Genomic DNA, 27,041 nt, shown 5'->3' with positions numbered 1-27,041 from the left:
TGCCATATCAGTTTTGGCGGTGACTTCGAGCTACGCCTAACCATAACCTCTTGCAGGATGCTGCCCTTCAGACACTCTTGGCTGTTAAAATTCCGCCATAACTACATCTGGCAATAATATCACACAAAACTGAATCCCTGGAAAAAGCGGTTTGCTCTGTTGGACAGAATGTTTACAGTGCTACTGCACTGCTAGAAAATTGACACCACGAATAATTCGATACCACGCAATATGCGACCACAACTGGGATCCCTGCCAAGCGCCCCCACTCGATTCTCCAGGACTACGCACGATGAGGACGTCACCACCCAACATGTCAAAAGAGCAACTGGCAGCCCACAGACCACAGCAACCTTGCAACAAGGCCACAGCACCTCAGACACCTCAAGGTCGTAGCTATGCTTGTACCATTTTCAGTTTGGCGCTATCACTCGTAAATGTCACGTCTCATATGCGTTCCTGAACTCCAGATGCAGGCTGCAATAGGTGGGCCGGCTCGCATTGTACTGTCAAGGGCCCCACAGTGACTACAGGTGACTCAAGCTGACACCCTTCAACCACACATCTGGGAGGCCAACAGTACATCTTTTGCCTCAATGAAGGAAAGAACTTTTTTGTGTGCACACCAGATGTGACATTAGCACAGTACCAAAGGAGAGCACATCAACATTCGACAAATAATGTCAGCACTACAACTTCAAATGGTTAATAATTTATGGATCTACCACACACAACTTACAACTGTGACTCATTACCGACTCACATGGACCCTTTATGCCACAGACGTGACAGAATAGATAGTGGGAACTGACTTCCTGAATCACCTACATCTCTCTGGACGTACAATGTGCTTCACTTCTGCACCGCATCCCAGGACTCTTCGCTCTGACAACCCAATTCCTACACAACACAACACGCTGACCATCCATGCAGAAGGACGCCTATTTTGAGTACATTAACACTCTGAGGCAGTGTCTAACAACGGAAGAAAACTACTGCCGGCACATCAGCTCTACAATGGCTGCTGTGCAGTTTCTGAAGCACTCCGCAAGAACACAGTTCTCTGAGGACTCATCTGTTGTACTTGCATTAACACACAAGCACCTCAATGTCATCTCAAGCACCTGCTACTCTGACGAATGTGAGAGAGAGCACTTGGCCTTGCTCTCACCGACCAACCATGCACCTGTACCCACACATCCAGCAATTACACGGCCAACGAATCAGTGTGGAGCACAACCAAAGGTTAGTGCAACAAACTATGCCTCGACGTGCAGCGCTTTGGACATAGATTTCACAACCCTCATTACTCAACCTCACACAAAGGTGTAACCTTGTGCGATACGTAATTAACGGCATGGTGCATCGTATACTATCAACCGCCGGATCGCCAGCACATCACAAGGTGTACCAACTGGCCTCCGCTAACTTCCGTGCCATTAACGTGATCATTGATGAACTGTTACAGGCAGGCATAGTTCACCGTCCAACACCCATGGGTGTCGCTGATCAAATTAGCAACGAAGAAAAATGGAACCTCCAGACTGTATGGTGACTATAGTCTAAGACGGCTGCCTGGTATCCAACACACACGAGTTCATGCACTCACTAGTGGGTGACACTTCATTCAGTGCGACTGACTGTAAAGAAGATTACCTACAAATCCCCACACACCAAGACAATATCATTAAAATTGGGATTATCACACTGTTATGTCTCTTTGAGTATCTTTTCATGCCATATGGGTAGAAGAATGCAGCTCAGATGCGGCAGGTCTTCATTTATGGGATACTTCTTCGGTATGATTTCTGCTACGCCTATTTGGATAACGTTTTCCATTTTTCAGCTATTCCCCAAAAGCCAGAACTGACACCTGGAACAAGTTCTCACTGCCTTAAAAGATGGAGGTGCGTTGATCAATAAGGACACTGATCAGTTACAGAAGACATACGTTATCTTCATCTGGCACATAGGTGCCTCTGCAAGGATCAGACTGATCCCAGACCTAATCAACAACGTAAGACAGCTTCCCCTTCCCTACAATTATGATGAGCTCCATCGTTTCTTAGGAATTTTGAACTTTTACCGGTATCATCTGCCACAAACAGAGGCCTTAGAAGCAACCCTCACAAGCGTATTTGCAGGATCTACCAAGCAAGGTAGAAGGAGGACTGAGTGGACTGCAAAGATGAAGGATGAATTCATAATAACGAAGGATTGCCTTGCACGTGCAGTCGCGTTGTCCCATCCCAATCCAGACGCGCAACTCACAGACATCACTGACACAAGCAACACTGCTATTGGCGCCGTACTGCAACAGCTAATGGCTGGGGAGGCACGGCCCATTCTAATTCTTCTCATGGAAACTTACATCCTCTCAGTCCAAATAGCCGCCCTTTGACCGAGAACTTCTTGTCATTTACGAGGCAGAGTGAGATACTTCTGTGAAGATACTGAAGGATGACAGACCATAAACCACTTGTCGATGCCATACAGCATCCGTCAAAGGACATCAGCCCCTAGAGCTACCGACATATGGATCTTGTTGCGCAGTACACTATGGATTTCCGCCACCTACACGGGGCTGACTATTTCATCGCTGAGTATTTATCGTGAGTGAACGTCATCTCCTTCCAATTCGATTATGAGAAGGTAGCCATCGACCAGTGCAACGATGCAAGCATCGCAGAACTGATATGAAAAGACGCTACCGGCATACAGATCGAATGCCCCAGTCCGGTGACTGAAACGACGATCCTTTGTGGCATCTCTCTCAACAGGATATGGCCCTTCGTGCCACAAACAATGTATGATGCAGTTTTTGACCAACTCCACAGCCAGTCCCTCCAGGGCGTCAGACCACCAGTCTGGATCATTATAGAATGCTTTGTGTGAGCCAGCATCAAGAGACTGCCACACCTGGACACAGGCATGTGCACCATGCCAATGTGATAAAGTCGGAAGACATGCATAACCATGATTACATCGTTTTTAAATTCCAAAATCTCGCTTCTGCCATGTACATATTGATCTCGTTACCTTTCTCCCAGAGCCAGAGGGCTTCAAGTATAAATTCTTAACGATAGAGTGCCCCAGTGGAAGGAAGTGGTCCCCCTCAGGGGCATCACAGCAAAGTCTAATGCCTGTGCCGTTGTAGAAATGTGGATAGTGCTTTTCGGCGCAACAGGCGTCATAACTACAGATAACCGTCAGCAGTCTGAGTTGGAACGGTTTGTCACACTGTGTAACCTCTCTGGAATCAATGCAATAGCTCTACAGTCTGTCACCCCCGAGTAATGGGCTAGTCGAGAGGTGGATAGGATTCTCAATGTCACCGTTATGTGCCATGGCAGGTTGTGAACTGAAGCATTAACATCGGTACTATTCGGCCGGCGTCTGAACCACCTTCAAGGAGGATTTTCAAATGTCCGTCACCGAGATACTATACGTAGAATCTCTGTTACTTTCTACAGATTTTGTTCTACCCATTGAAGACCCGGAGCAAATGGACCTACCTGCACTGGTTCAGCAGGTAAAGGACCACATTACACATATCCAAGTGCCACCTCCCGTCCACACTTGGGAGTCCAAGGTCTTTGTAGACAAAAAGTGGTTCGACACTATGAACAAATCATGCTGTAGGATGACATGGTCCAGCTGATGCTGCAGGACTTTTCAAATTTCTCAAGAGAGGCACACATGCATCTGACATTCTGATAAAAGGGGATGTACGTAAAACTGGTCAAAAATTTTGAAATTTTTTTGCCACCAGATAGTTCTGTAGTACGTTAGAAATATTGCCTGCAGCTTTCAGAGTTTAATTCGTGCTACAAATGATGTAAAAGGTATCTTGTTTCAACCCAGGTGCAGTGACATGTCTCCTTTGCTCCACGATTCTGTTATTGTTTGCTCTATTTTATTATTTCCTGCCATCACAAAAGACATCTGTGAGCTCATTTAAGATGCGATTAATTACGATGTATTAAAGAAATCTACACGTGTTGGGACACACTACCTGAGTGCACGCTGTAATAACCACATTTTGAAGAAACGCCTGAAGATAACATTTTATGCATCTACTATTGCTAAAATTTACTCATATGATGCTTGTCTGATGTTCAGCGATGGTAACAATCCAAGAGCCAGGACCCTTTTGAGACTAGGATTTGAGTCAGTTTGCTTCACAGAACTCTGTTGAAGAAGACTGATGTACGTAATGTTAGTCCTGAAATGTCAGCGAAGGATATTACCAGAAAGAGCATGCCAGAAGGATCAGAATAGAAGAAAAGAGGTGCATCAAGACCAAAAAGACCATGTGTATGATCATAACCAACATTAAGGTACTTGTCTCTGGCATAAATGCAACATTCATTTTCCAGTGTATAAGGAACATTTTCTACCGAAAAAAGTGAAATTTGCTGCATACCTTATACATACTACACCACAACTTCTTTTGCTAAAAAAGTGTCAACGTGCATCACTGTCAAATTTATTTAAATTTTTGTGAAGTATAAATTGCTACATGTTACGCACATAATTAAAAAAAATTCTTGTGAGAGTTCCTAGACTGATATCAAGAAACTGTTACACAGATTTGTTTATCTAGCTAACAAGAACAGCCGGCCGGAGTGGCCGTGCGGGTCTAGGCGCTTCAGTCCGGAACCGCGCTGCTGCTACGGTCGCAGGTTCGAATCCTGCCTCGGGCATGGATGTGTGTGATGTCCTTAGGTTAGTTACGTTTAATTAGTTCTACGTTCTAGGCGACTGATGACCTCAGAAGTTAAGTCCCATAGTGCTCAGAGCCATTTAACAAGAACAGCTCATTAAATTTTGAAAGTAAAAAGTAAAGTAACTATTGAGAAAATGTTCCTCATGTGATTCAATGTTTTCTAAAAGTATACAGCAGCATCCTGATCTAATTATTCGACAAAAAGTTGAAACTACAGATTATAGTAAATAACATAATGACAACCTGTGCAAAATTTGCTTCAATTACCTCTCAAACAGTAAAAGTTACATTAGCTTACAGATGTCCATGTATTTTCTCAAACGTCACCCCTGAATGACATACCAACGACTGTCTCAGTTAACCGCTTGAAATCAGCATGGGTTCTCCGGGAGAATATCGTCCTGAATGCCACAAAAACAACGGCTATGACCAGCCACTACGCATTGCGTAGGCGGCCAACCCCAATGCGGTACACCCTGTTACCATTAGGTTCGCCCTCAGAGACTTCAAATCGAACGACATTACCGTCAAACTCGTCGTTAACGACCTATGCATCTCTGTCTGCAAAGATGACACTGTAACACGGAATGTTGCATATGTCCGTCATACATACTACCCAATGAGATCGACTGAGCCTCCATATCATCCCGCCTTTCACCTGCCCGAGCGTTCTACCACGATCGCCATCTACACCTCCACGACAGGCTGGGGCAGATTCTGCTGCAGAGACTACCTAACTGCCGCCACTCCCTTGATCCTCAGCCACACCACCAGAGTGCCAGTACGCCACCTGCTAGCCATCAGCTGGCAGCACCACCAGCGCCACACACAACACGACTATGAGAAACGGCCTAGCTGTGTCCTGCATTGCAGCCAGCCATGACATGTCTTCTCACGCACACTTGCGCACTCCAATACTGCCAAACGCCGACGCCGCCGTTCACATTTCTCCTTCACCGCTTCTCACTGCGGGGTGTGGGGTGTGGGGGACTTTATGGGGATATCGATAGCGCCACGCATCGCTGGCCAAAGAGCACACTAAATGTTGGCGAGTGAAAGAAAGCATTACATTCTGAGCTATGATACGATGTAGACTTGTTGAGGTATCGCGCTTTCTGAATAAAGTATATTCGTCATTACCCACCTCGACTCCAGTTTTGGGACATTCCCTGTTATCTAGTAAGGTAATACATCTACATACCTATAAAATTTTATTAGATTTTAATTTTTGTAGGTTAAGATTAAATTAAAAATCTAGTTACGTAAATGTTCTGCACATACCCATGTTTTCAGTGAGAAAATGTATAACACTTGTAAACCTACTGACTCGTTCAACACCATTGTGAGAAGTTGTAAATATCGTCTACGGAACATTCAAGTATGTAAACTAATTTAGACTAACTAAACTCAAATTAATTTCTAAGTGTACCATTTCGTCCCAGCTGTTGATTTCGTTTGCCGACCGCGGTGGCCGCGCGGTTCTAGGCGCTGCAGTCCGGAACCGCGCGACTGCTACGGTCGCAGGTTCGAATCCTGCCTCGGGCATGGATGTGTGTGATGTCCTTAGGTTAGTTAGGTTTAAGTAGTTCTAAGTTCTAGGGGACTGATGACCTCAGATGTTAAGTCCCATAGTGCTCAGAGCCATTTGAACCATATTGATTTCGTTTAGCTCTTTATTAGTGGCGTGTGTGTAAATGAATATTGGCCACTTGACAAACATCATGTTAAAATATGTAAGTAGTCTACGTAAAAAACAGACTAAGAGGAAGAAGAGCGCTAGTAACATAACATCAGTGTCCCATGCGTACAAAATCGTAGCAAAGTCAGAATGGCATCCATCCCAGGTGAAGTAATGAAAGCAGAGTAAGATGTTTTGATATGAGACGATGATGAGATCATAAATGGGTTCTAAATAAGCTGGAAAGTGGTAAATATGAGGACTCTTAAACACACGGATGACGCCAAGTAGCCTGCGTTCGATCCTTGTATTAAAGGAATCGAACCGAAATATACTGAAAATGTTCAAATGTGTTAAATCTTATGAGACTTAACTGCTAAGCTCATCAGTCCCTAAGCTTACACACTACTTAACCTAAATTATCCTAAGGACAAACACACACACCCATGCCCGAGGGAGGACTCTAACCTCCGCCGGGACCAGCCGCACAGTCCATAACTGCAGCGCCCAAGACCGCTCGGCTAATCCCTCGCGGCGAAATATACTGAAACACGGCTGGATCAGTGGGGGTCGAGAGGCTTCAGAATTAGATATTGTTGATGGCAGTACGGAATTAACCATAGGATTACAAAATGTAGTGGTAGGACATCTCTGCTGAACGTTTCTGACCTGTAGATAAGAAGAGTGGCATGTTATCCTCACAATTTACACTTGCAGTAATTACGATACAGAAATATGGATATTGTGCGTTTCAGTGATATTAATAGATCAGATCTGTGACTATATTCGTGACGAAGGACGAAATTTGATTCAACGAAGCCGTGGTAACGTTCTGTACTTAACATGCCAGGATACATTTATATGACCAGGAAACTTTTATGTATTTTAGCTTCATTAAAGTACAATTCTTTTATGTGAGCTACTTCAAATTTGATTTATATAAAAATCTTTGCTTGTTATGTAATACTGTCTCAAAGATCAAATTGTGAGTATCCATGTGGCTTTCTAGTGAACCTAAACTCACTCCAGTTGTCGACCTCCTTGTTTTGATCCGTGGCAGCATGCGTCTTCTCCTCGTCAACGAAGCCCCTGTTCTTGAGCTGTATCAGCAGGTGCATGAAGTCGTTGCGTGTCACGCTGTTCTTCTCACGGTGCTCCACCGTCTCTCTCACCATGCTTCGGAAGTACTGCGACACTTCCTCCGTTCCGCCACCAATCCTGAAAGTAAGAGCGAAATCACCACATCTGCAGGTGATGTAGTACAATAAAGTCGACTCTCGAGAAATCGAAGTTCCAAATGCCTAACGGAAACTTCTAATAATTGAGTTTTCGATTTAACTAAAGATTGACTAATCAATGTGGAATCAGGAAACACCCGTAACAAGAGTGAAATGATAACTAAATCAAGACCTTAAGCTGTTTACAGGCGTTGGTGTACATCAACGGGGACAGTTCATATAGCTAAACGAGAGTGTAGTTTCCGTAGCATTCTTTCTTATTTACAAAAGGACATAAAGTAACAACTGAACTCAAATTAAAAGAAAGTTGACTGTTTACCTACTTAGTTACTTTCTGTTTATTTTAACATTTGAAACGAAAGATACCTACAAATTGCTCTAAAATGAGACTGCTGCCCCGGATTTGCCAGTAGAAAGAAAAGTTGGATAGAAAGTTTTCTAACAGAAAGAGAGCAGTATGTCGTCCGAATGGGGTGACTTCAACAGAAACAAACGTAACTTCAGGTGTGCTCCAGGGCAGCGTAATAGGTCCGCTGCTTTTTACGATTTACATAAACGATCTGATTGATGGTATTGACAGCGGCATTAGACTGTTTGGCGATGATGCTGTAGTCTACAGGAAGGTAGTGTAATGACTGGCTGTTATCTCTCAATATTAGTAAGTGTAACTTTTTGCGTATAACAAGGCGAAAATCCCCATTAACGTACGAGTACAAAATAAATGCCCAGTCTTTGGAAGCGGTAACATCCGTCAAGTAGCTGGGTGTGACTATTCGAAATGATCTCAAATGGAATGATCATATTACGTAAGTAACGGGCAAGGCAAACTCTAGATTGCGGTTTATTGGTAGAATCCTGAAGCGATGCAGTCCTTCAACAAAGGAAATTGTTTACAATACGTTAGTTCGTCCAGGCTTATTGTTCGTCTGTGTGGGACCCTTACCAGTTGGGCCTCATTCAAGAGATTGAAAAGTTCAAAAGAAGAGCTGGTACATTCAGCCATCGCAAGAGCGTTACAGATCTCACAGAAAGTTTCAAGTGGGATACACTTGCAGATATACGACGCCCTTGACGGAAGGGGATGCTTACTAAATTCCAAAATTCGCCGAGGATGTAGAGCGTATATTATTACCACCAATTTTCAACTCGTGCAATGATCACCATTCAAAGATAACGGAAATTAGAGTATTAAGTATTGTCAGTTTAACTTATTGCTATAAACTCCATTAATACGATTTGCTTGAGTTGTTGCCTAGTGATCCGAGAAATCAGCCTCCTAGGCACCCTATATTAGACGAGTGGGCAGGATATTACAGTCTGCATGGCATTTTTGCCAAGTTGTTAATAATAAACATGTATGCTCTCCTGAAATCATTGCGATACTGAAGACTACGGCGACGAGTGGTGTGGAAAGTATGGTGTAAGTGTGCTAGTCTCACGATATATACCAATGAGCCAAATACTATTGCCGCCTGCTTACAAGCTTGTTTGTCCGTCTTTGGAAAGAAATACATCGCTGAGTCTGGGTGTCAGGGATCCGATAGTATGTTGGTAGGTGTTTGGAGATATATGGCATTAGATGTCTCCGTACATGTATGTAATTCCTGTAAATATAGGGCCGCTGATTTGCGTAAGCTGTGATGGCACCCGATAGCGAATCAGATGGATTCCGTAGGACTTACATCTGGCGAATTTGGTCGCCGAGACATCAACGTGAGTTCGCTATAATGCTTTTCAAACCACTGTAGCACCGTTCTGGTTCCGAGATACGGACAATTACACTGCTGAGAGATGACATCGTCGACGGGGAAGACATCAAACATGAAGGGATGCACGTGGTTCGCATCTGTCAGTGTGTCTTCGATTACTACCACAGGTCCGATGTAAGGGCTGGAGAATGTCTCGCACAACATAAAACTGCTCCCACAAGCCTGTATCCGTGGCGCGCTGCACGTCTCGAACCTCCATTCACTTCGGTGACGGCGTTTGTGAAGACGACCGTCGGCCTAGAGTAGCAAAACTGTGATTTACTCTAAGAGCCGACACGTTTCCATTGATCGATAGTCGAATCCCGGTAGTTCAGTGCCCCCTGAAATCGTAATTGACGATGCCGCTATGTCAACATGTGAACACGTAGGGGTGGTGTGCTGCAAAGCTTCATGTTCAACAATGTACGGTGAACTATGTCCTCCGAAACACCGCATTGCTCTATTTTGGCAGAGATGCCACAGATCACCATCTACCCTACTTTACAGACCAAACAAGCCTCCAAATCCCACGTTCTGGGAAGAGTCGTGGACGTCCAACCATTTGGCGCCTAGTGGAGTTTCACTGTCCTACCTCTTTCCGTAGGTGCTCACGACAGTAGCTCGTGAACATTCGTCCAGCTGCGCCGTTTTCGAGATAGTCGTTCACAGGCTCCGCGTAAGAATAATCCGCCCTTTGTCAAAGCCGTTTGTCTCAATGGATTTCCCAATTTGCAGCCCGTACCTTGCCCGCCCCCGGTAGCTGAGTGGTCAGCGCGACAGAGTGTCAGTCCTAAGGGCCCGGGTTGGATTCCCGGCTGGGTTGGAGATTTTCTCTGTTCAGGGACTGGGTGTTGTGTTGTCATCATCATCATCATCATTATCATTTCATCCCCCTCGACGCGCAAGCCGCCGAAATGGCGTCAAATCGAAAGACTTGCACCCGGCGAACGGTCTACCCAACGGGAGGCCCTAGTCACACGACAACACAAAGCCCTTATATTTTCCAGGGTGATCCCCATCCATGTCTGTTCTGCTTACATACTTCTGTTACCGCGTCACGTGCCCTCAAAGCCACCAGGCGGCAACCGACGTTGCGAGGGGTAGTGGTCATAACGTGTCGCCTCTTCACTGTACATTGTGCAGTTGTAGCACACCAAGTCTTACTACATAGCAAATCGCATTGTCGTTAAGTGTTGAAAGTATCCATAAATGATCATTGTTAGTCCTTCAACTTATGTGAATTTTGTCCAATAAAGGATCGTATTGCGTTACCAGTTTTCTAGAATTAATGTAACAATGTGCACTGCGTTATTTTCCTTTGCCTGCATGCCGTGTAAGACTTTCAGTTTTCGTCCAGAGAGGGAATTTGTGATAAAATGAATAATTTTTTCCCGAGAGAATAAACAGAGCATCACGAGCAAATGTTAGTGACAAATTTTCAATACTCTGGCTTGAAATCGCATCCTGTCAGAAGATACGAGTTATAATACCAAAACAACCAAATGCATAAGCAAAAACGGCCAAATCCGATATGGTATTTCCAATGTTCTCCATTTGTCGACTCCAATCGAGTTTCGTGGTCGAATAGAGTTTTACGGAAGACACGTTGTTTCGGCATCCGTTGCCGGTAAGCTTCGAGTGACACTTGTTTCTCCCATAAACGGTGTCCTCCAAATTGCAACGTGGCCGCACTTCAGTGGCATGCAATTTTTAATCGTTGTTATTTGCAGTAATACTTCGTAAGGCTTGACAACGTGGACAGCGTCTTCCCCCTCTCTGCCACAACGTGTAAGTAAACCTCGCACCCTATGTAACTTCCCTATCGGAGTTGTGCGGACTTTCTTAAATCGCTACCCACACACTACTGCTGCACGTTGCAGCATAAAGAAGTTTATATCTGTGCGTGAAAGCGCCTATGATGATACATGAATGTCGCTGATAAACTGAAGCGTCACTCACAGATGTGCTTTAAAGCGACGAATACGTCTGCAGCTGTGCTCTTACAGCTACTGTAGCGCGTTCACAACATGGTTTTGAAAAGAATCAATGGCCCTGTGTTTTACTTGAACAATACGAACTGAAGCCGTGTCTTTTTGTCATCAGGAGTTAACATTATCACAACAGGGGCAAAGGTGATAGATCATTAAACAAAATATGCTTTTATGATAATAGCTAAGGCCGCAGACAACAGTGGAGGAAATTAAAAAGAAAGTAAAAATTCTGCGTTCGCAGCATTACTAAACTGACGTCATCGAGACCGCGGCAGTGAGGATGTTAGTGCATCAAAAGTATAGTTCTTGACCGACTTCATTTCACCAGTGGGATGGCATATTTGAGCAACCGATAACTTCTCAGATGAAGTAATTGCTCTCCTTATCGCAATATCCTGCTACGTTAATTTCCGTTCCACAGGGTCCAGTAGGAATCGATAATCAGCCTTGTTCATTCTCAGCTAATTTCGAAACGAGTATTTGTCCTGACAAAGAAGTTATTTTCGAAGAAATATGTGCTGCTTCTCCCTTTCCGTCTGATCATCCATTTTTTCGCCCACAAAGTCCGTTTTGTTTCTTTCGCGTTGCTCCCTGCCACGATATACACTGAGGCGCAAGAGAAGGTGGTACAGGCATGCGTATTCAAATACAGAGACTTTAAAACCGGCTGAATACGGCGCTGGGTTCGGAAGCGCCTATATAAGACAACAAGCGTCTGGCGCAGTTGTTAGATCGGTTACTGCTGATACAATGACAGGTTATCAAGATTAAGTGAGTTTGAACGTGGTGTTATAGTCGGCGCACGAACGATTGGACACAGCATCTCCGAGGTAGTGATGAAGTGGGCACTTTCCCGTACGACCATTTCAAGAGTGTACCGTGAATATCAACAATCCGGTATAACATCAAATCTCTGACATCGCTACGGCCGGAGAAAGATCTTGCAAGAACGGGACCAACGACGACTGAAGAGAATCTTTCAACGTGACAGAAGTGCAACACTTCCGCAAATTGCTGCAGATTTCAATACTGGACCGTCAACAAGAGTCAGCGTGCGAACCATCCAACGAAACATCATTGATATGGGCTTTCGGAGCCGAAGGCTCAGTCGTGTATCCTTGGCTGCACGACACAAAGCTTTGCGCCTCTCCTGGGCCCGTCAACACCGACGTTGGACTGTTGACTGGAAACATGTTGCCTCGTTGGACGAGTCTCATTTCAAATTGTATCGAACAGATGGATGTGTACGGGTACGGAGACAACCTCATGAATCCACGGACCCTGCATGTCAGCAGGGGACTGTTCAAGCTGGTGGAGGCTGTGTAATGATGTGGATCGTGTACAGTTCGAGTGATATGGGACCCCTGATACGTCTAGAAACGACTGACGGATGACATGTACATAAGCACCCTTTCTGATAACCTGCATCCATTCATGTTCATTCTGCATTCCGACGGATGTGGGCAATTCCAGCAGACAATGCGGCACCCCACACGTTCAGAATTGGTACAGAGTGGCTCCAGGAACACTTTTCTGAGTTTAAACACTTTTGCTGGCCACCAAACTCCCCAGACATGAACATCATTGAGCATATCTTGGATGCCTTGCAACGTGCTGTTCAGAAAAGATCTCCACCCCGTCGTATTCTTACGGATTTATGGACAGCCCTGTGGGATTCATGGTGTCAGTTCCCTCCAGCACTACTTCAGACATTAGTCGAGTCCATGCCACGTGCGAGTCGAGTCCATGCCACGTACGAGTCGAGTCCATGCCACGTGCTGTTGCGGCACTTCTGCGTGCTCGCGAGGGCTCTACACGATATTAGGCAGGTGTACCAGTTTCTTTGGCTCTTCAGTGTATAATGCAGTGCCGCAGAGAAAGTAAGAATTGCTGGTTTCTTTTTAGCATTCGACCCCATGGTAGTTCTGTGCATCTGTGTGTGTGTGTGTGTGTGTGTGCAGTACTGTTGCGCGATTTTTGAATGTCTAGCCATAATCGACTTTTCACTTTCGCTTAAGCGTGCACTTTGTTGTGTGCTTTAACGAGCATGTAAATGGGCACTAATAGAAGTAGTAAGGCGCACGTGAGAGTCTTACCCAAACAGCTTGGCCAGAGTAGGAAGGAAATCGTGCATGAACATAGAAAATCTGTTCTTGAGGCTGGGCTGGAACACCTTGCGCCCCCACTGTCGGAACTCGGCCTCCGGGTTCCTCTGGCAGTTGCACTCCACGCCGAAAGCGACGGACGCGATGACGTCCGTGGCGTACCTGGCGGACACCTCCCTCATTTCCAACACCTCGCCTCGGCATGCCGACTCCTCCAGCACCTCCAGCATCTCCCGGCCACAGTCCTGCATTGTCTGCAAGATTGAAATCGCCTGCCGTTAGTGTATCAGTTTGTACAGTTACTCCATTAATTGAATCTAAAAATTCGACGGAAACATCTGTTGTAAGCACAGAGAGACTTTGCCAAATGTGTAAGTTTGTTAGAATGCATCTATCACTCTGTAGTGCAAAGCCCTCTTCTAAAACTTCCTGACGGACTGAAATAATGAGCTGTACCGGAAAACCAACTATGAACCTTATCTTTCGCGGGAAATGTTCTTATGACTGAGCTATCCAGGCGCGATCGATATCCGCAGATCGGTTCCAGGTTCGAGTCTTGGTTCAGTACACAAGTTCAATCGGCCAGGAATTTTTCGAAACATTCCTTGCACAGCGAAAGACTCGTTCCTGAAACGATCACAACGTTTTCTCCTCGGAACGCCAATCCAGCAAGGAATAGAGGTACACTATACCCGTTTATAAATAGACGAGTAAACTCCTGATTCCTTAAAAACATCGAACCCTCATGTATACAGCAGCTACACGCTTCTCATTACTTTACAAATGAATTAAAGTGTTAAATATCTGACGTTAAGCATGTAAGCGAGGAAAAAAATTGGTAAAGGTTTGAAACTATGTTTAAATTTCGTTGGATGTCACTGAAGGCTATCTATCACCATCAAATACTGAATTAGTGTAGTCTGCGTAATTTGCGCTCTGTTGTAGGCAACAGCTAGTTTTTCCCGCATCTCAACGTTTATGATGTCATATATCCTGAAATGTGTGCAGTACAGTTGTATAAATTTGCAGGTACATTCAGTTGTGTAAGTGGATAAATTTGCAAAACGTGTTGCGAGTAAGCGTGAGCAGCAAAGAAATAATAAATTAAAATACATCACGTCTGATGTTGAAGTTTTACTGCATGAACAGCGAAAATGTAGCAAGTGATAAAAGTTTTTCTTTTTATCTACATCTACATGGATACTTTGTGAATCACACTTAAGTACCTTGCAGAAGCTTCACTGAACCACTTTCACAACAATTCTCTACTATTCCAAACCAGAACAGCGCGCGGAAAAAACGAACAACTATATCTTCCGGCCGCGCTCTAATTTCGCTTATTTCATTATGATGATCGTTTCTTCCTATGTAAGTCGACGCCAACATAATGTTTTCGCATGCGGAGGAGGAAGGTAGTGATTGAAATTTCTTGAGAAGATTTCGCCGCAACGAAAAACGCCTTTGTTTTAATGATGTCCACCGCCTGTACTGTATCATGTCAGTTACACTCTCTTCCCTACTTATCGATTATACAAAACGTGCTGACCTTCTTTGGACTTTCTCGATGCACTCCGTTAACCCTGTCTGATAAGGAGCCCACACCGCGCAGCATTAATCCAAAAGAGGACCGACAAGCTCCCGGCGGAGGTTCGAGTCCGCCCTCGGGCATGAGTGTGTGTGTGTGTGTGTGTGTGTGTGTGTGTGTGTGTGTGTGTTTGTCCTTAGGATAATTTAGGTTAAGTAGTGTATAAGCTTAGGGACTGATGACCTTAGCATTTAAGTCCCATAAGATTTCACACACATTTGAACATTTGAACCGACAAGCGTAGTGCAGGCAGTCTCTTTAGCAGATCTGTTGCATCTTCTATGTCTACTGCCAATAAAACGCTGTCTTTGGTTTGCCTTCCCCATAACATTTTCTATGTACTTGTATTATTTCCCATTTAAGTTGTTCGTAATTGTAATTCCTAGGTATTTAGTTGAATTTACGGCCTCTAGATTCGACTGATTTATCGTGTAACCGATCCTCGTTTTCACTGTCAGAGACTCTGCCTATCATTATCACTGGCTCGCAGCGACTTACACTTTCAGTCAGAGTGCTTTAGTAAAGAGGAGCACATTCACCTTGTCTGGGCTGCGATAGGAGCATTTTTCCGCGGGTTCCCCTCTTGTTCTTGCCACAGCAGGGTATATTACTCATGAAAAAACTTAATGGGTCAGTAAAATGTTGAAAGTTTATTTATGTGAAATGTAAATAACGCAAAACTAGTTTCACATCTCAGACCGGATTGTAAGTGCCAAAAATTTTGCATGTGCTTCAGTATTACAACGTGGAGTCCGCAGAACCCTTCCGATGGTAACGGAGACACTTTACACCACATTTCTCCATGCTACGTCACTTTATAAACTACGTGCGCGCCTCACACCGCATTTTAGGTGCACATGTAGGGTAACTTTGAACTTCTGTATCTCCGAAATGGATAAAGATGTCTAGAAAATTTTCAAGGTTGTGCGAGACAGCTATCTTTGGAATATATCGTAGAAATTACAGCCATCTATTGTGCATAGCCGTCTTGATATCGCGACTGGGATTTGGCCCGCTAAGGACGGCGAAAAAAGCCTTTTTTGGGAGGGTTTCCTCAAGAATCGCCAATGAATTTACGCAAATGTATCATTCATTCATTCATTCATTCATTTCTTCTTTTCGTTAGTTTAGGTAAATCGTGAGTTCATCAGGGTTATACCCGCCATGGATCTGTTTATTTAATTTTTACGTGAATAATTTAAGGGTACAATTAGGGTAATTTTGAAACTCTGTATCTCGAAAAAGGATGAAGAATCAAGAAAGTTTTCAAGCTTGTTCGAGATCGGGATCCTACGAATATATTGTAAAAATTAAAGCCATTTTCTGTGCATAGCCTTCTTGGAATCCGCGGCTGCGTTTTTGGTGCCCTGGTAGCAGCGAAAATATGGTAAATACCCTTTTAAGGTTTTTTCCGAGGAACCGCCCATGAACTAATGGCGCCTCCATAAGCTTCATCAAGCCCTTACATCAAATGCAAAAAGAACTAACCAATTTGCTCCATTTCCTTAAGCACGAGGAAGTGTGTAATATCGGCACTTTTACCCTGTACAGTAGGATAGTGGGTACACATATGGTCTCTATTCCAAAACACTTGACTCTAATATTTTTTTATTGCCAGCAGAACCCGAGCGATGAGCACCGGTGAGACCTCATGTCTCATGATGAAGGTTACTGCGCTAACAAGGAATAGGTAGTAGGCGGTAAACTTTTCTCTTCTATTGTTTCGCAAGTGTGTGTGTTTGGGGGGGGGGGGCGCGGGGGGGGGGGGGCGGGGGGGGGGCGGGGGCAGGCAGTAGAAATTTTTTGAAGGTTTGAAGGTATGTGTAAAGTTTGTTGCAAGTCACTTAGCACTGGATGAATTTAATCTGGGTATTTGCGCACAGTGAGCTACGCTACTTCAAGACAAGCAGACAGTTTCTAACATTAATACTTGTAATACTTGTCTTATTGTGTTAAATCTATGACATACAACTATACTTCTTAACAACTAGATTGCGACAGCATTTTAAAAATTTTACTTCTGTTAATAATTATGCGAAATATTATTTTTTGCCACTGAAAGCCGTTAGACAGGCAACATGCAACTGAGAACGTGAACCGTGAACCATGAGCCGTGAACAGTGTTATTCGGTTAGTAATGTAGATGCTGCCTCATGGTCACATATGCCTGCAGACTTATAATAGATCGAGTCCCGCAGTTGGTGCATGAAGATGTAGCGCTGTGGCTACGAAATTGGAGGACAAAAATCAAATGTAGTTATTTGGACATGGAATATTATAAAAGAGAAATAAACAGTATTTATTTACCGCCGCGGAAAACTGTAGCATCTACAGTCGCCATCTCTTACTGCTTTCGAAGAAACAAGACTAACTAATCCAGGAAGGTATTCAGGACAGCTCCTGTGAAGTGTGATAGACGCACATACACTTCGTCCAACGCTGTTCTAATTTGTTGATGCCTTCCTAATAATAGTAATTGTCAAAGTCTGTAAAATAGCTATTAGTTGCTGCAATCACCTCCTCGTTTGAATAAAATCATTGCCCCACCAGCCATTTCTTCAAATTGGGGAACAAATAGTAGGCCGAGGGCCTCAAGTCTGAAGAATAGGGGGGATGTGAAACTACTTGGAATCCTATTTCCACTAATTTCGCGACCACAACTTCTGAGGTGTGTGATGGTGCATTGTCGTGATGGAAAAGGACGTTTTTGCTGTCCAATCGCCGGCGTTTTTCTTGCAGCTCGGTTTTCAAACGGTCCAACAACGATGAATAATATGCACCTGTAATAGTTTTACCCTTTTCCAGATAGTCGATGAGGTTTATCCCTTGCGAATCCCAAAAGAAAGTCGCCATAACCTTTACGGCCGAAGGAGGTGCAGATTCTCCCTTGGTAATACATTGTTTAGATTGTTGTTTGGTCTCAGGAGTACAGTAATGTATCCATGTTTCATCCACAGTAACGAAACGACGCTTAAAGTCCTGCGGATTCTTCCTGAACAGCTGCAAACCATCCTTGCAACACTTCACACGATTCCGTTTTGGTCAAGCGCGAGCAATCGCGGATCCCGTCTTGCGGATAGCTTTCTCATGTCCAAATGTTTACGCAAAATATTATGTACCCGCTCATTCGAGATGCCCACAGCACTAGCGAATCTCACGCACCTTAACTCTCCTGTCAGCCATCACCATATCATGGATTTTATCAATGATTTCTGGAGTCGCAACCTCCACAGGGTGTCCAGAACGTTCAGCACCACTTGTGCCCATATGGCCACTCCGAAAATTTTGAAACCACTTATAAACTGTTCCAATCGATGGTGCAGAGTCGCCGTAATGTTTATCAAGCTTCTCTTTAGTCTGCTGACGTTTTTTGCTTTTCATAAAGTAATGTTTAATCACCACACGAAATTCTTTTTCGTCCATTTTTTGACAATCACCCGACTTCCTTGATTCACACGGATGCCAAACACAAAGAAACAGACCAATATGGCTGTGTGTCTTTCCAAAGATGCTACTAACTAAACATGACCTCGATACGCGCAGGCGGTGCTATCGCTCGGACTTGGCAGGGACTTTTGAAACGCCCCTCGTAAAGCGCACGGTTCCAGGAAGGCAGACGCACCACCCCATTTTTTATCTGGCCAGAAGATTAACTACGAGGGCCAGTGTGCCGGCGAGCCTGAATGTGGTTTTTAGGCGGTTTCCGTGTCCCATGAGGCGAATGGCGGGCTGACACCCATTTAGAAAACTTTTTCACACGTGTACATAGAATGTGCTCTGGACGCAGACATTTGGGATACTCTGCTTCTGTCCTGGGCTGTGAACACGAGAGTGATCGTCTTAATGTTGAGTTTCATTATCAGCAGCAGCAGCGAAAATCTCTCAGCACTGCCATGAGTATTACCACCTAACGAACTGAAAAGTAAACTTTCAAAACTTCTAAATTAAATTACATTTCAACATTGTGAATCTTAATAAATTTCTCAATTGTTTTTCTTCTCACAGAAGTGAGTTGGCAACCGTGCCACCCTACACAGTGTCAAATCGTGGTCAACAAAGTTACTGATTGGCAACATCTTTTTCGGTATAGATCAGTCAACATTCCGCTGTACACGAACAGCCATTCATGCCTGCGGCATTTATGCTGTCGGATATATTATTCACTCTTATATCATCGGCCTTTCCTTCTGTGTTGCGTGATGCTGTTGTCAGATGAGGCAGAATGGTGAAGACATCCACCTGTCCAATTTATGAATCGTCATCTGTAAGGTCGTGACATCAAGTGTGAAATCCTCCATCGGATACTAATGCAAATCGCAGTAGACCTCACACACCTTTCTACGCTCTTTTTAGCCGTAGCATATTAAAGAGACGCAAAATCCCCAAGATTGGCGATCTTTTACAGAAGCTCGAAATTTAGTGCGAACTTCAATGCGAGATGCTTATAACAGTTTCCACAACGAAGTCCGCCCCCAGTAGCTGAGTGGCGCCGGCACGGTAGCTCAGCGTGTTCGGTCAGAGGGTTAGCTGCCCTCTGTAATAAAAAAAAAAAAAAAAAACTGAGTTAATCGAACTCAAAAGGGTGTCTTACGACGTCCGCCCCGATCAGATTCAACGAACAAAAACGAACAAAATGAGATTTAACAAAAAAAAAAAGTGGTCAGCGCGACGGGCTGTCAATCCTAAGGGCCCGGGTTCGATTCCCGGCTGGGTCGGAGGTTTTTTTTCCGCTCAGGGACTGGGTCTTGTGTTGTCCTAATCATCATCATTTCATCCCCATCGACGCGCAAGTCGCCGAAGTGGCGTCAAATCGAAAGACTTGCACCAGGCGAGCGGTCTACCCGACGGGAGCCCTCCTCACACGCCATTATTATTATTATCCACAACGAAACTTTGTCTCGAAACCTGGTAGAAAATCCAAAGAGATTTTGGTCGTACGGAGACAGTGCTGCCAAAGCAGAGTTACTAAACACAGCCTTCCGATATGCCGTCACAACAGAAGACGAAGTAAATATTCCAGAATTCGAATCGAGAACGGCTGCCACCACGAGTAACGTAGAAGTAAATATTCTCGGAGTAGTGAAGCAACTTAAATCACTTAATAAAAGCAAGTCTTCTGGTCCAGACTGTATACCAATTAGCTTTCTTTCGGAGTATGCTGATGCATTAGCTCCATACTTAACAATCATATACAACCGTTCACTCGACGAAAGATCCGTTCCCAAAGACTGGAAAGTAGCACAGGTCACACCAATATTTAAGAAAGGTAGTAGGAGTAATCCACTAAATTACAGGCCTTTATCGTTAATGTCGATATGTAGCAGGATTTTGGAGCATATATTGTGTTCAAACATGCATTACCTAGAAGGAAACTGGCTATTGACACACAGTGAACATGGGTTTAGAAAACATCGTTCCTGTGAAACACAACTAGCTCTTTAATCACATGAAGTGTCGAGTGCTTTGACAAGGGATTTCATATCGATTCCGTATTTCTGGACTTCCGGAAGGCTTTTGACACTGTACCACACAAGCGGCATGTAGTGAAATTGCGTGCTTATGGGATATCGTCTCAGTTACGTGACTGGATTTGTGATTTCCTGTCAGAGAGGTCACAGCTCGTAGTAATTGACGGAAAGTCATCGAGTAAAACAGAAGCGATTTCTGGCATTCCCCAAGGTAGTGTTATAGGCCTTTTTGCTGTTCCTTATCTACCAACGATTTAGGAGACAATCAGAGCAGCCGTCTTAGGTTGTTTGCAAAAAAATGGTTCAAATGGCTCTGAGCACTATGGGACTTAACTTCTGTGGTCATGAGTCCCCTTGAACTTAGAACTACTTAAACCTAACTAACCTAAGGACATCACACACATCCATGCCCGAGGCAGGATTCGAACCTGCGACCGCAGCGGTCGCGCGGGGTTGTTTGCAGATGACGCTTCGTTTATCGACTGATAAAGTCATCAGAAGATCAAAACAAATTGCAAAACGATGTAGAAAAGATTTCTGAATGGTGCGAAAATTGTCAGTTGACCCTAAATAACGAAAAGAGTGAGGACATCCACATGAGTGCTAAAAGTAATTCGTTAAACTTCGGTTACACGATAAATCAGTCTAAACTAAAAGCCATAAATTCATCTAAATACCAAGGTATTACAATTACGAACAACTTAACTTGTTGGAAGGAACACACAGAAAGTGTTGTGGGGAAGGCTAACCAAATACTGCGTTTTATTGGCAGGACACTTAGAAAATGTAACAGATCTACTAAGGAGACTGCCTGTACTACGCTTGTCCGTCCTCTTTTAGAATCTATATCTACATTTACATCCATACTCCGCAAGCCACCTGACGGTGTGTGGCGGAGGGTACCTTGAGTACCTCTAACGGTTCTCCCTTCTCTTCCAGTCTCGTATTGTTCGTGGAAAGAAGTATTGTCGGTATGCTTCTGTGTGGACTCTAATCTCTCTGATTTTATCCTCATGGTCTCTTCGCGAGATAAACGTAGGAGGGAGCAATATACTGCTTGACTCTTCGGTGAAGGTATGTTCTCGAAACTTTAACAAAAGCCCGTACAGAGCTACTGAGCGTCTCTCCTGTAGAGTCTTCCACTGGAGTTTATCTATCATCTCCGTAACTCTTTCGCGATTACTAAATGATCCTGTAACGAAGCGCGCTGCTCTTCGTTGGATCTTCTCTCTCTTCTATCAAGCCTATCTGGTACGGATCCCACACTACTGATCAGTATTCAAGCAGTGGGCGAACAAGCGTACTGTGACCTACTTCCTTTGTTTTCGAATTGCGTTTCTTTAGGATTCTTCCAATGAATCTCAGTCTGGCATCTGCTTTACCAACGATCAACTTTATATGATCATTTCATTTTAAATCACTCTTAATGCGTACTCCTAGATAATTTATGGAATTAACTGCTTCCAGTTGCTGACCTGCTATTTTGTAGCTAAATGATAAGGGATCTATCTTTCTATGTATTTGCAGCACATTACACTTGTCTACATTGAGATTCAATTGCCATTCCCTGCACCATGCGTCCATTCGTTGCAGATCCTCCTGCATTTCAGTACAATTTTCCATTGTTACAACCTCTCGATATACCACAGCAACATCCGCAAAAAGCCTCAATGAACTTCCGACGTCATCCACAAGGTCATTTATGTACATTGTGAATAGCAACGATCCTACGACACTCACCTGCGGCACACCTGAAATCACTCTTACTTCGGAAGACTTCTCTCCATTGAGAATGACATGCTGCGTTCTGTGTGGGATCCTTACCAGATAGGACTGAAGGGCAGCACGTTTTGTATTATCGCTAAATATGGGAGAGAGTGTCACAGAAATGATACAGGATTTGGGCTGGACATCATTAAAAGAAAGGCGTTTTTCGATGCGGCGGAATCTTCTCATGAAATTCCAATCACCAACTTTCTCCTCCGAATGCGAAAATATTTTGTTGACACCGACCTACATAGGGAGAAACGATCACCACGATAAAATAAGGGAAATCAGAGCTCGTACGGCAAGATATAGGTGTTCGTTCTTTCCGCGCGCTATACATAATTGGAATAACAGAGAATTGTGAAGGTGGTTCGTTGAGCCCTCTGCCAGGCACTTAAATGTGATTTGCAGGGTATCCATGTAGATGTAGACATCTTTCATTAAAAATGGTAGTGCGTCAGAACTTACACTTTCGCGTGTCGGCAGATGTGTGTCTTCAGATGGGTTTGGAGAGTGAAACTGAAGGAGACAAGAGCAGAACAGCTGCCATACTATACGTAAGCAACATGACTCACATCCTTTTTATAATCACTAGCGAAAATCATTCCCAGGCACTGCTGAAACGGGTGTTTTTTTACATATTCTTTGGAATCTAGCTTTGCTTTCCCGTTTTCTTCAGGTTCACGTTCACACGATACGATCCTACAGCCTGCAGTGGAACAACGAAGAGGTAATTAGACGTTTGGGCCATTTCATCGTCGCCTACCTGAACGAGCGTGAATACAGTTCTTCCCCGCGTCCAGAGCGCCTGCACTGATAACTACTGGTAGTTTTCCTGATTACCTGGGCTGAAAAATTCGAGTGAGCATTAACGCTAGACGCAACACTAGTTCGGCACTCTGACGTGCTGTCAGAAATAGTTTCGTAAGCATCCATACCGAATCACAGCGGTCCGTTGCAATGGCATGTTATCTGTCCTTAGACCGTACCTGTGTCGGTAAATGTCAAATCAGCTCGCCCGGTTTGCCGTGCGGTCTTACGCACGGCTTTCCGGGCGGGAAGGAGCGCCGGTCCCCGGCACGAATCCACCCGGCGAATTTGTGTCGAGGTCTGGTGAGCCGGCCAGTCTGTGGATGGTTTTTAGGCAGTTTTCCATCTGCCTCGGCGAATGCGGGTTGGTTTCCCTAATTCCGCCTCAGCTACACTATGTCGGCGATTGCTGCGCAAACAAGTTCTCCACGTACGCGTACTCCACCATTACTCTACCACGCAAACTTAGGGGTTGCACTCGTCTGGTGTGAGACGTTCCCTGGGGAGTCCACCGGGGACCGAATCGCACAATAACCCTGGGTTCGGTGTTGGGCGGCGGAGGGGTGAAGTGGATTGCGGTAGTAGTCGTGGGGTTGTGGACCACTGCGGCTATGGCGGGGACGGAGCCTCTCCATCGTTTCTAGGTCCCCGGTTAACATAACATAAAATAACATAAATGTAAGACCGGGCCGTCAATTGCTGCTCACTTGTAGTTCCAAAGCAATTTGATGGATCGCATGTGTCGAATCGGTCACATATGGCAATATGGCTGCGTGGTTGAAACTCGCTTGTTTCGTTATTAAGTGTGGTTGTGTAGTTTTGTTTCATTTCACTAATCCTACGAAAATTCAGGTCTTTCCGCTACAATTTATAGTTGTTCAGGGAGCACGAACCAAGCTGAAAAGCGAAACTGAAGGCGAAGTTGCTACTTATATTAAAAAGGATTACAAATCTGGAAACACTATTACCATTTTGTAGATTTTGTTGCGAGCAGCATGCTGAACCCTGTGTTCTAGACACAGAAAATCATAGGAAGTCACTGATACCCTTCAGTCCATTTCTGGAATGTCACATCTCATGTTTCAATCAGAGTTGATTTAAACTCATCACTACCTGAATTCTATCCCTGTCATTTAATTAATATTAACGGTTGTGATGAGTGATTGCCAGGCTACGTAGTCTATTTTTGCATTAACTCCTCCTCTTTTCTGGTAGCAGTCTTGCACGTGATATTTTCCATTATTTACCTGGTTCCATGATGAACAAGGGTAACCAGAGACGGCCAAGGCGATGACTCGCAATCCGGTCGGACGACATGGCCGTGGCGGCTCGCCTTTCAGAAGAGAAATCGAAGGACGTGAGGAGAAGTGTCAGGTCGCAGCATGTAGACTGACAACCAGAAGCACTGTTTTGCCCGGTCGCCTATGAGTCACACTTCGGTAGTTTTTCGCATTATACATCCTGCACAATATGAAGTACAGGTAAGCATTAAAATAAGTCACGTAACGTGCCGTAAAGAGCAACTGCGCTGGTACAAAATCTTGGTCTTTACAAGCTGTGGCATCTGGTCAAAACACATATAAAAGGAGCTTCCTTTTTCGCTGACAGGTTGCCTTACTGGAAAGCCGTGAGGGTGGAAGTCCACCACATATACTGACCCCTGAGCTCCGTGAGTTGTGACAGCGCAGAATTGTGTTCAGAGATTCTTTTCTGTCTTTGTAAAGTGTTGGGTCGACTTCATGGTGCCACTTTAGGCAAGATGAACAGCTTCTTGACTAAAATGTTGTAAGAACACTCACTGCTGAATCTAAAAATTTTGGGTACGTCAGGACGTCAGTTTTCAAGAAATGCGTATGTGGAAACGTATATTGATTGAAGTCGCAAACTTAACTGGGGAGTGGAAGAGTAACATTGTTTAGGAACTGCTTACATGGGTGTTTAACGATTAGTTAACGTCGTAAGACGTTTGCTAGATGGGGAGCTAGTTATATTCTTAATGACAGCATCATTGTCCAGAATTATTCAGAGCCGTTTTCATTGGTGCACAGTATTTGCACCGACTATTAGAGAGGAAGGAGAAATTTTTTTCACTAGAGAACAGTTGGACTGCGGATTCTGGAGAAGACGCAAGGTTTACGGTCTCTGAAGAGGGATGTTCCCGCAATTGGCAGCTGATGTGATGATGCAGACTGCTGCGGATCATGGCGCTCGAAAATTTTCCCACTCATCAATGTAGAATATAGTGAGAAATTGCACATTAAATGAACAGGGTACAAGACAGAGTTTGTAAGCACGTTATTAGGATGAAGTAGTTTCGACGAACCTTATACTTTACCGAAGTGATTGGAAGGTCATTCATGACTCGGTCAGTGATGTCACCTGCATGTGGTAGTTTTCCATTCTTCTGGTGCAATCGGGCAGTCACTGTGCGTCCACGGCGCATTTGTTTCTTCATAACTCATTTGTTAAGATTATCTTTATTTATGCATACTACGTAGTTATAATAATTCCGTCACAGACCGCAAAGGACGTGGCAGGTCAGTTGAATTGAATGGATAGTGGCATGAAAAGATATTGTAAAATGAATAACCAACAAAATTGAAAAGTAGTGGATTTAAGTCAAGTGATGCTGAGGGAATTAGATTAGCAAAGCATACACTAAAGGTAGTTGGCGAGTTTTGCTATTTGGGTAGCAAAACAAGTGACGATGGTGAAAACAGACAGGATATGAAATGCATACTGACAATAACAAGAAAAGCAGTCCTGAACAAGAGAAATAGTGCAACACTGAGTACAACTGTGAGTGTTAGGAATTCTTTTCTGAATCTACTTGAGTAGAGTGTAGCTCTATTCGAATGTGAAACGTAATCGATATAAAGTGTTCATACCAGAAGAAAATGGAAGCTTTTGAAATGTGGTGCTGTAAGTGAATGCTGAAGATTAGATGGGCTGATTGGGTAAATAATGAGGAAGCACTGAATCTAATTGAGGAAACAATTGTTGCACAACTTGACTAAAAGAAAGGAAGAAAGTGGGGTTAAACATTTTAAAGGGAGCACCTGGCTTCAATAGAGAAAGTAGGTTCAGTGCATGGAGGTTGCTGCCGCTATACAGAGATAAGGCTTGTACAAGATAGACTAGCTGACAGATAATGGGTTTCTGTATTAATACTGGAAAAAATTAGTAAATTTTTAGCAGGGAATGCCTCCTGAAGATACAAAGCATACGAAATATTCCTGGAGCACTAAATTTTCAGGGGACTGATGATCTCAGCAGTTAAGTCCCATAGTGCTCAGAGCCATTTTTAGAACTAATTTTCTGCCATCATTTGTAGAAACAAATCCACAAGAGAGACTAAAATTCGCATCTTATGTGACGGAAGGAAGTGTTCTGATTGTGCGGATATCTTCTAATAAAGCGCATTAACACTGCGTTTATCTGATCGAACCAGGTTCAGACACGTTTATAATCAGAAATATGCAAATGATCCATAATTACGCTAAGACTGAAACTTTTCTTCTTTACCGCAACATGACATATGATGTAGACGACAAGAACCTGTAGATAAGCGTAAGTTCTATACTCCAAGCCCAGAGTTCTGTATCCAGGTAGATCAGAGATCACTTATCAAAAAACAAGTTCATCGCAGTTATTTGTGCAGTCACTGACACCATCATTCAGTCAACCTAATAATCGACCATAGTTTATTAAAAAGTGAAAAAAAAATCGCTCACTGTCTACACTTGAGTATACGTCGAGAAAATGAAATGGCGAATTCTGCAACACAAATACAGTTTTCTGACACATGTGAGTGGTGTAATATTAATGTAGCAGCTAAAAAAAAAAAGGCACAAATCTGGCGCATCCCACCTAGATTTCACTGCTTTTTTCTTTAACCATCAACGTAATTCATCGCCACATG

The 27,041-nt window shown here is 44.0% G+C and overlaps 1 protein-coding gene across 1 annotated transcript in view; it reads right to left on the bottom strand.

The window, feature by feature from the left end:
- The window catches only part of LOC126484402 (probable cytochrome P450 6a13), an 88,686-nt gene that overhangs the window by 23,979 nt on the left and 37,666 nt on the right, over nucleotides 1–27,041 (bottom strand). Inside the window, exons 4-5 of the mRNA XM_050107902.1 lie at nucleotides 13,481–13,743; nucleotides 7,432–7,625 (exon numbers count right to left, since the gene is read on the bottom strand). Of these exons, the coding sequence (XP_049963859.1) occupies nucleotides 7,432–7,625; nucleotides 13,481–13,743 (457 nt within the window). The remainder of the gene's footprint in view (nucleotides 1–7,431; nucleotides 7,626–13,480; nucleotides 13,744–27,041) is intronic.

This window comes from Schistocerca serialis, chromosome 6 (genome assembly GCF_023864345.2).
Source record: "Schistocerca serialis cubense isolate TAMUIC-IGC-003099 chromosome 6, iqSchSeri2.2, whole genome shotgun sequence".
Classification (NCBI taxonomy): Eukaryota; Metazoa; Arthropoda; class Insecta; order Orthoptera; family Acrididae; genus Schistocerca; species Schistocerca serialis.
Note: the sequence above shows the minus strand (reverse complement) of the source record. Positions and strands in the feature narration are given on the sequence as shown.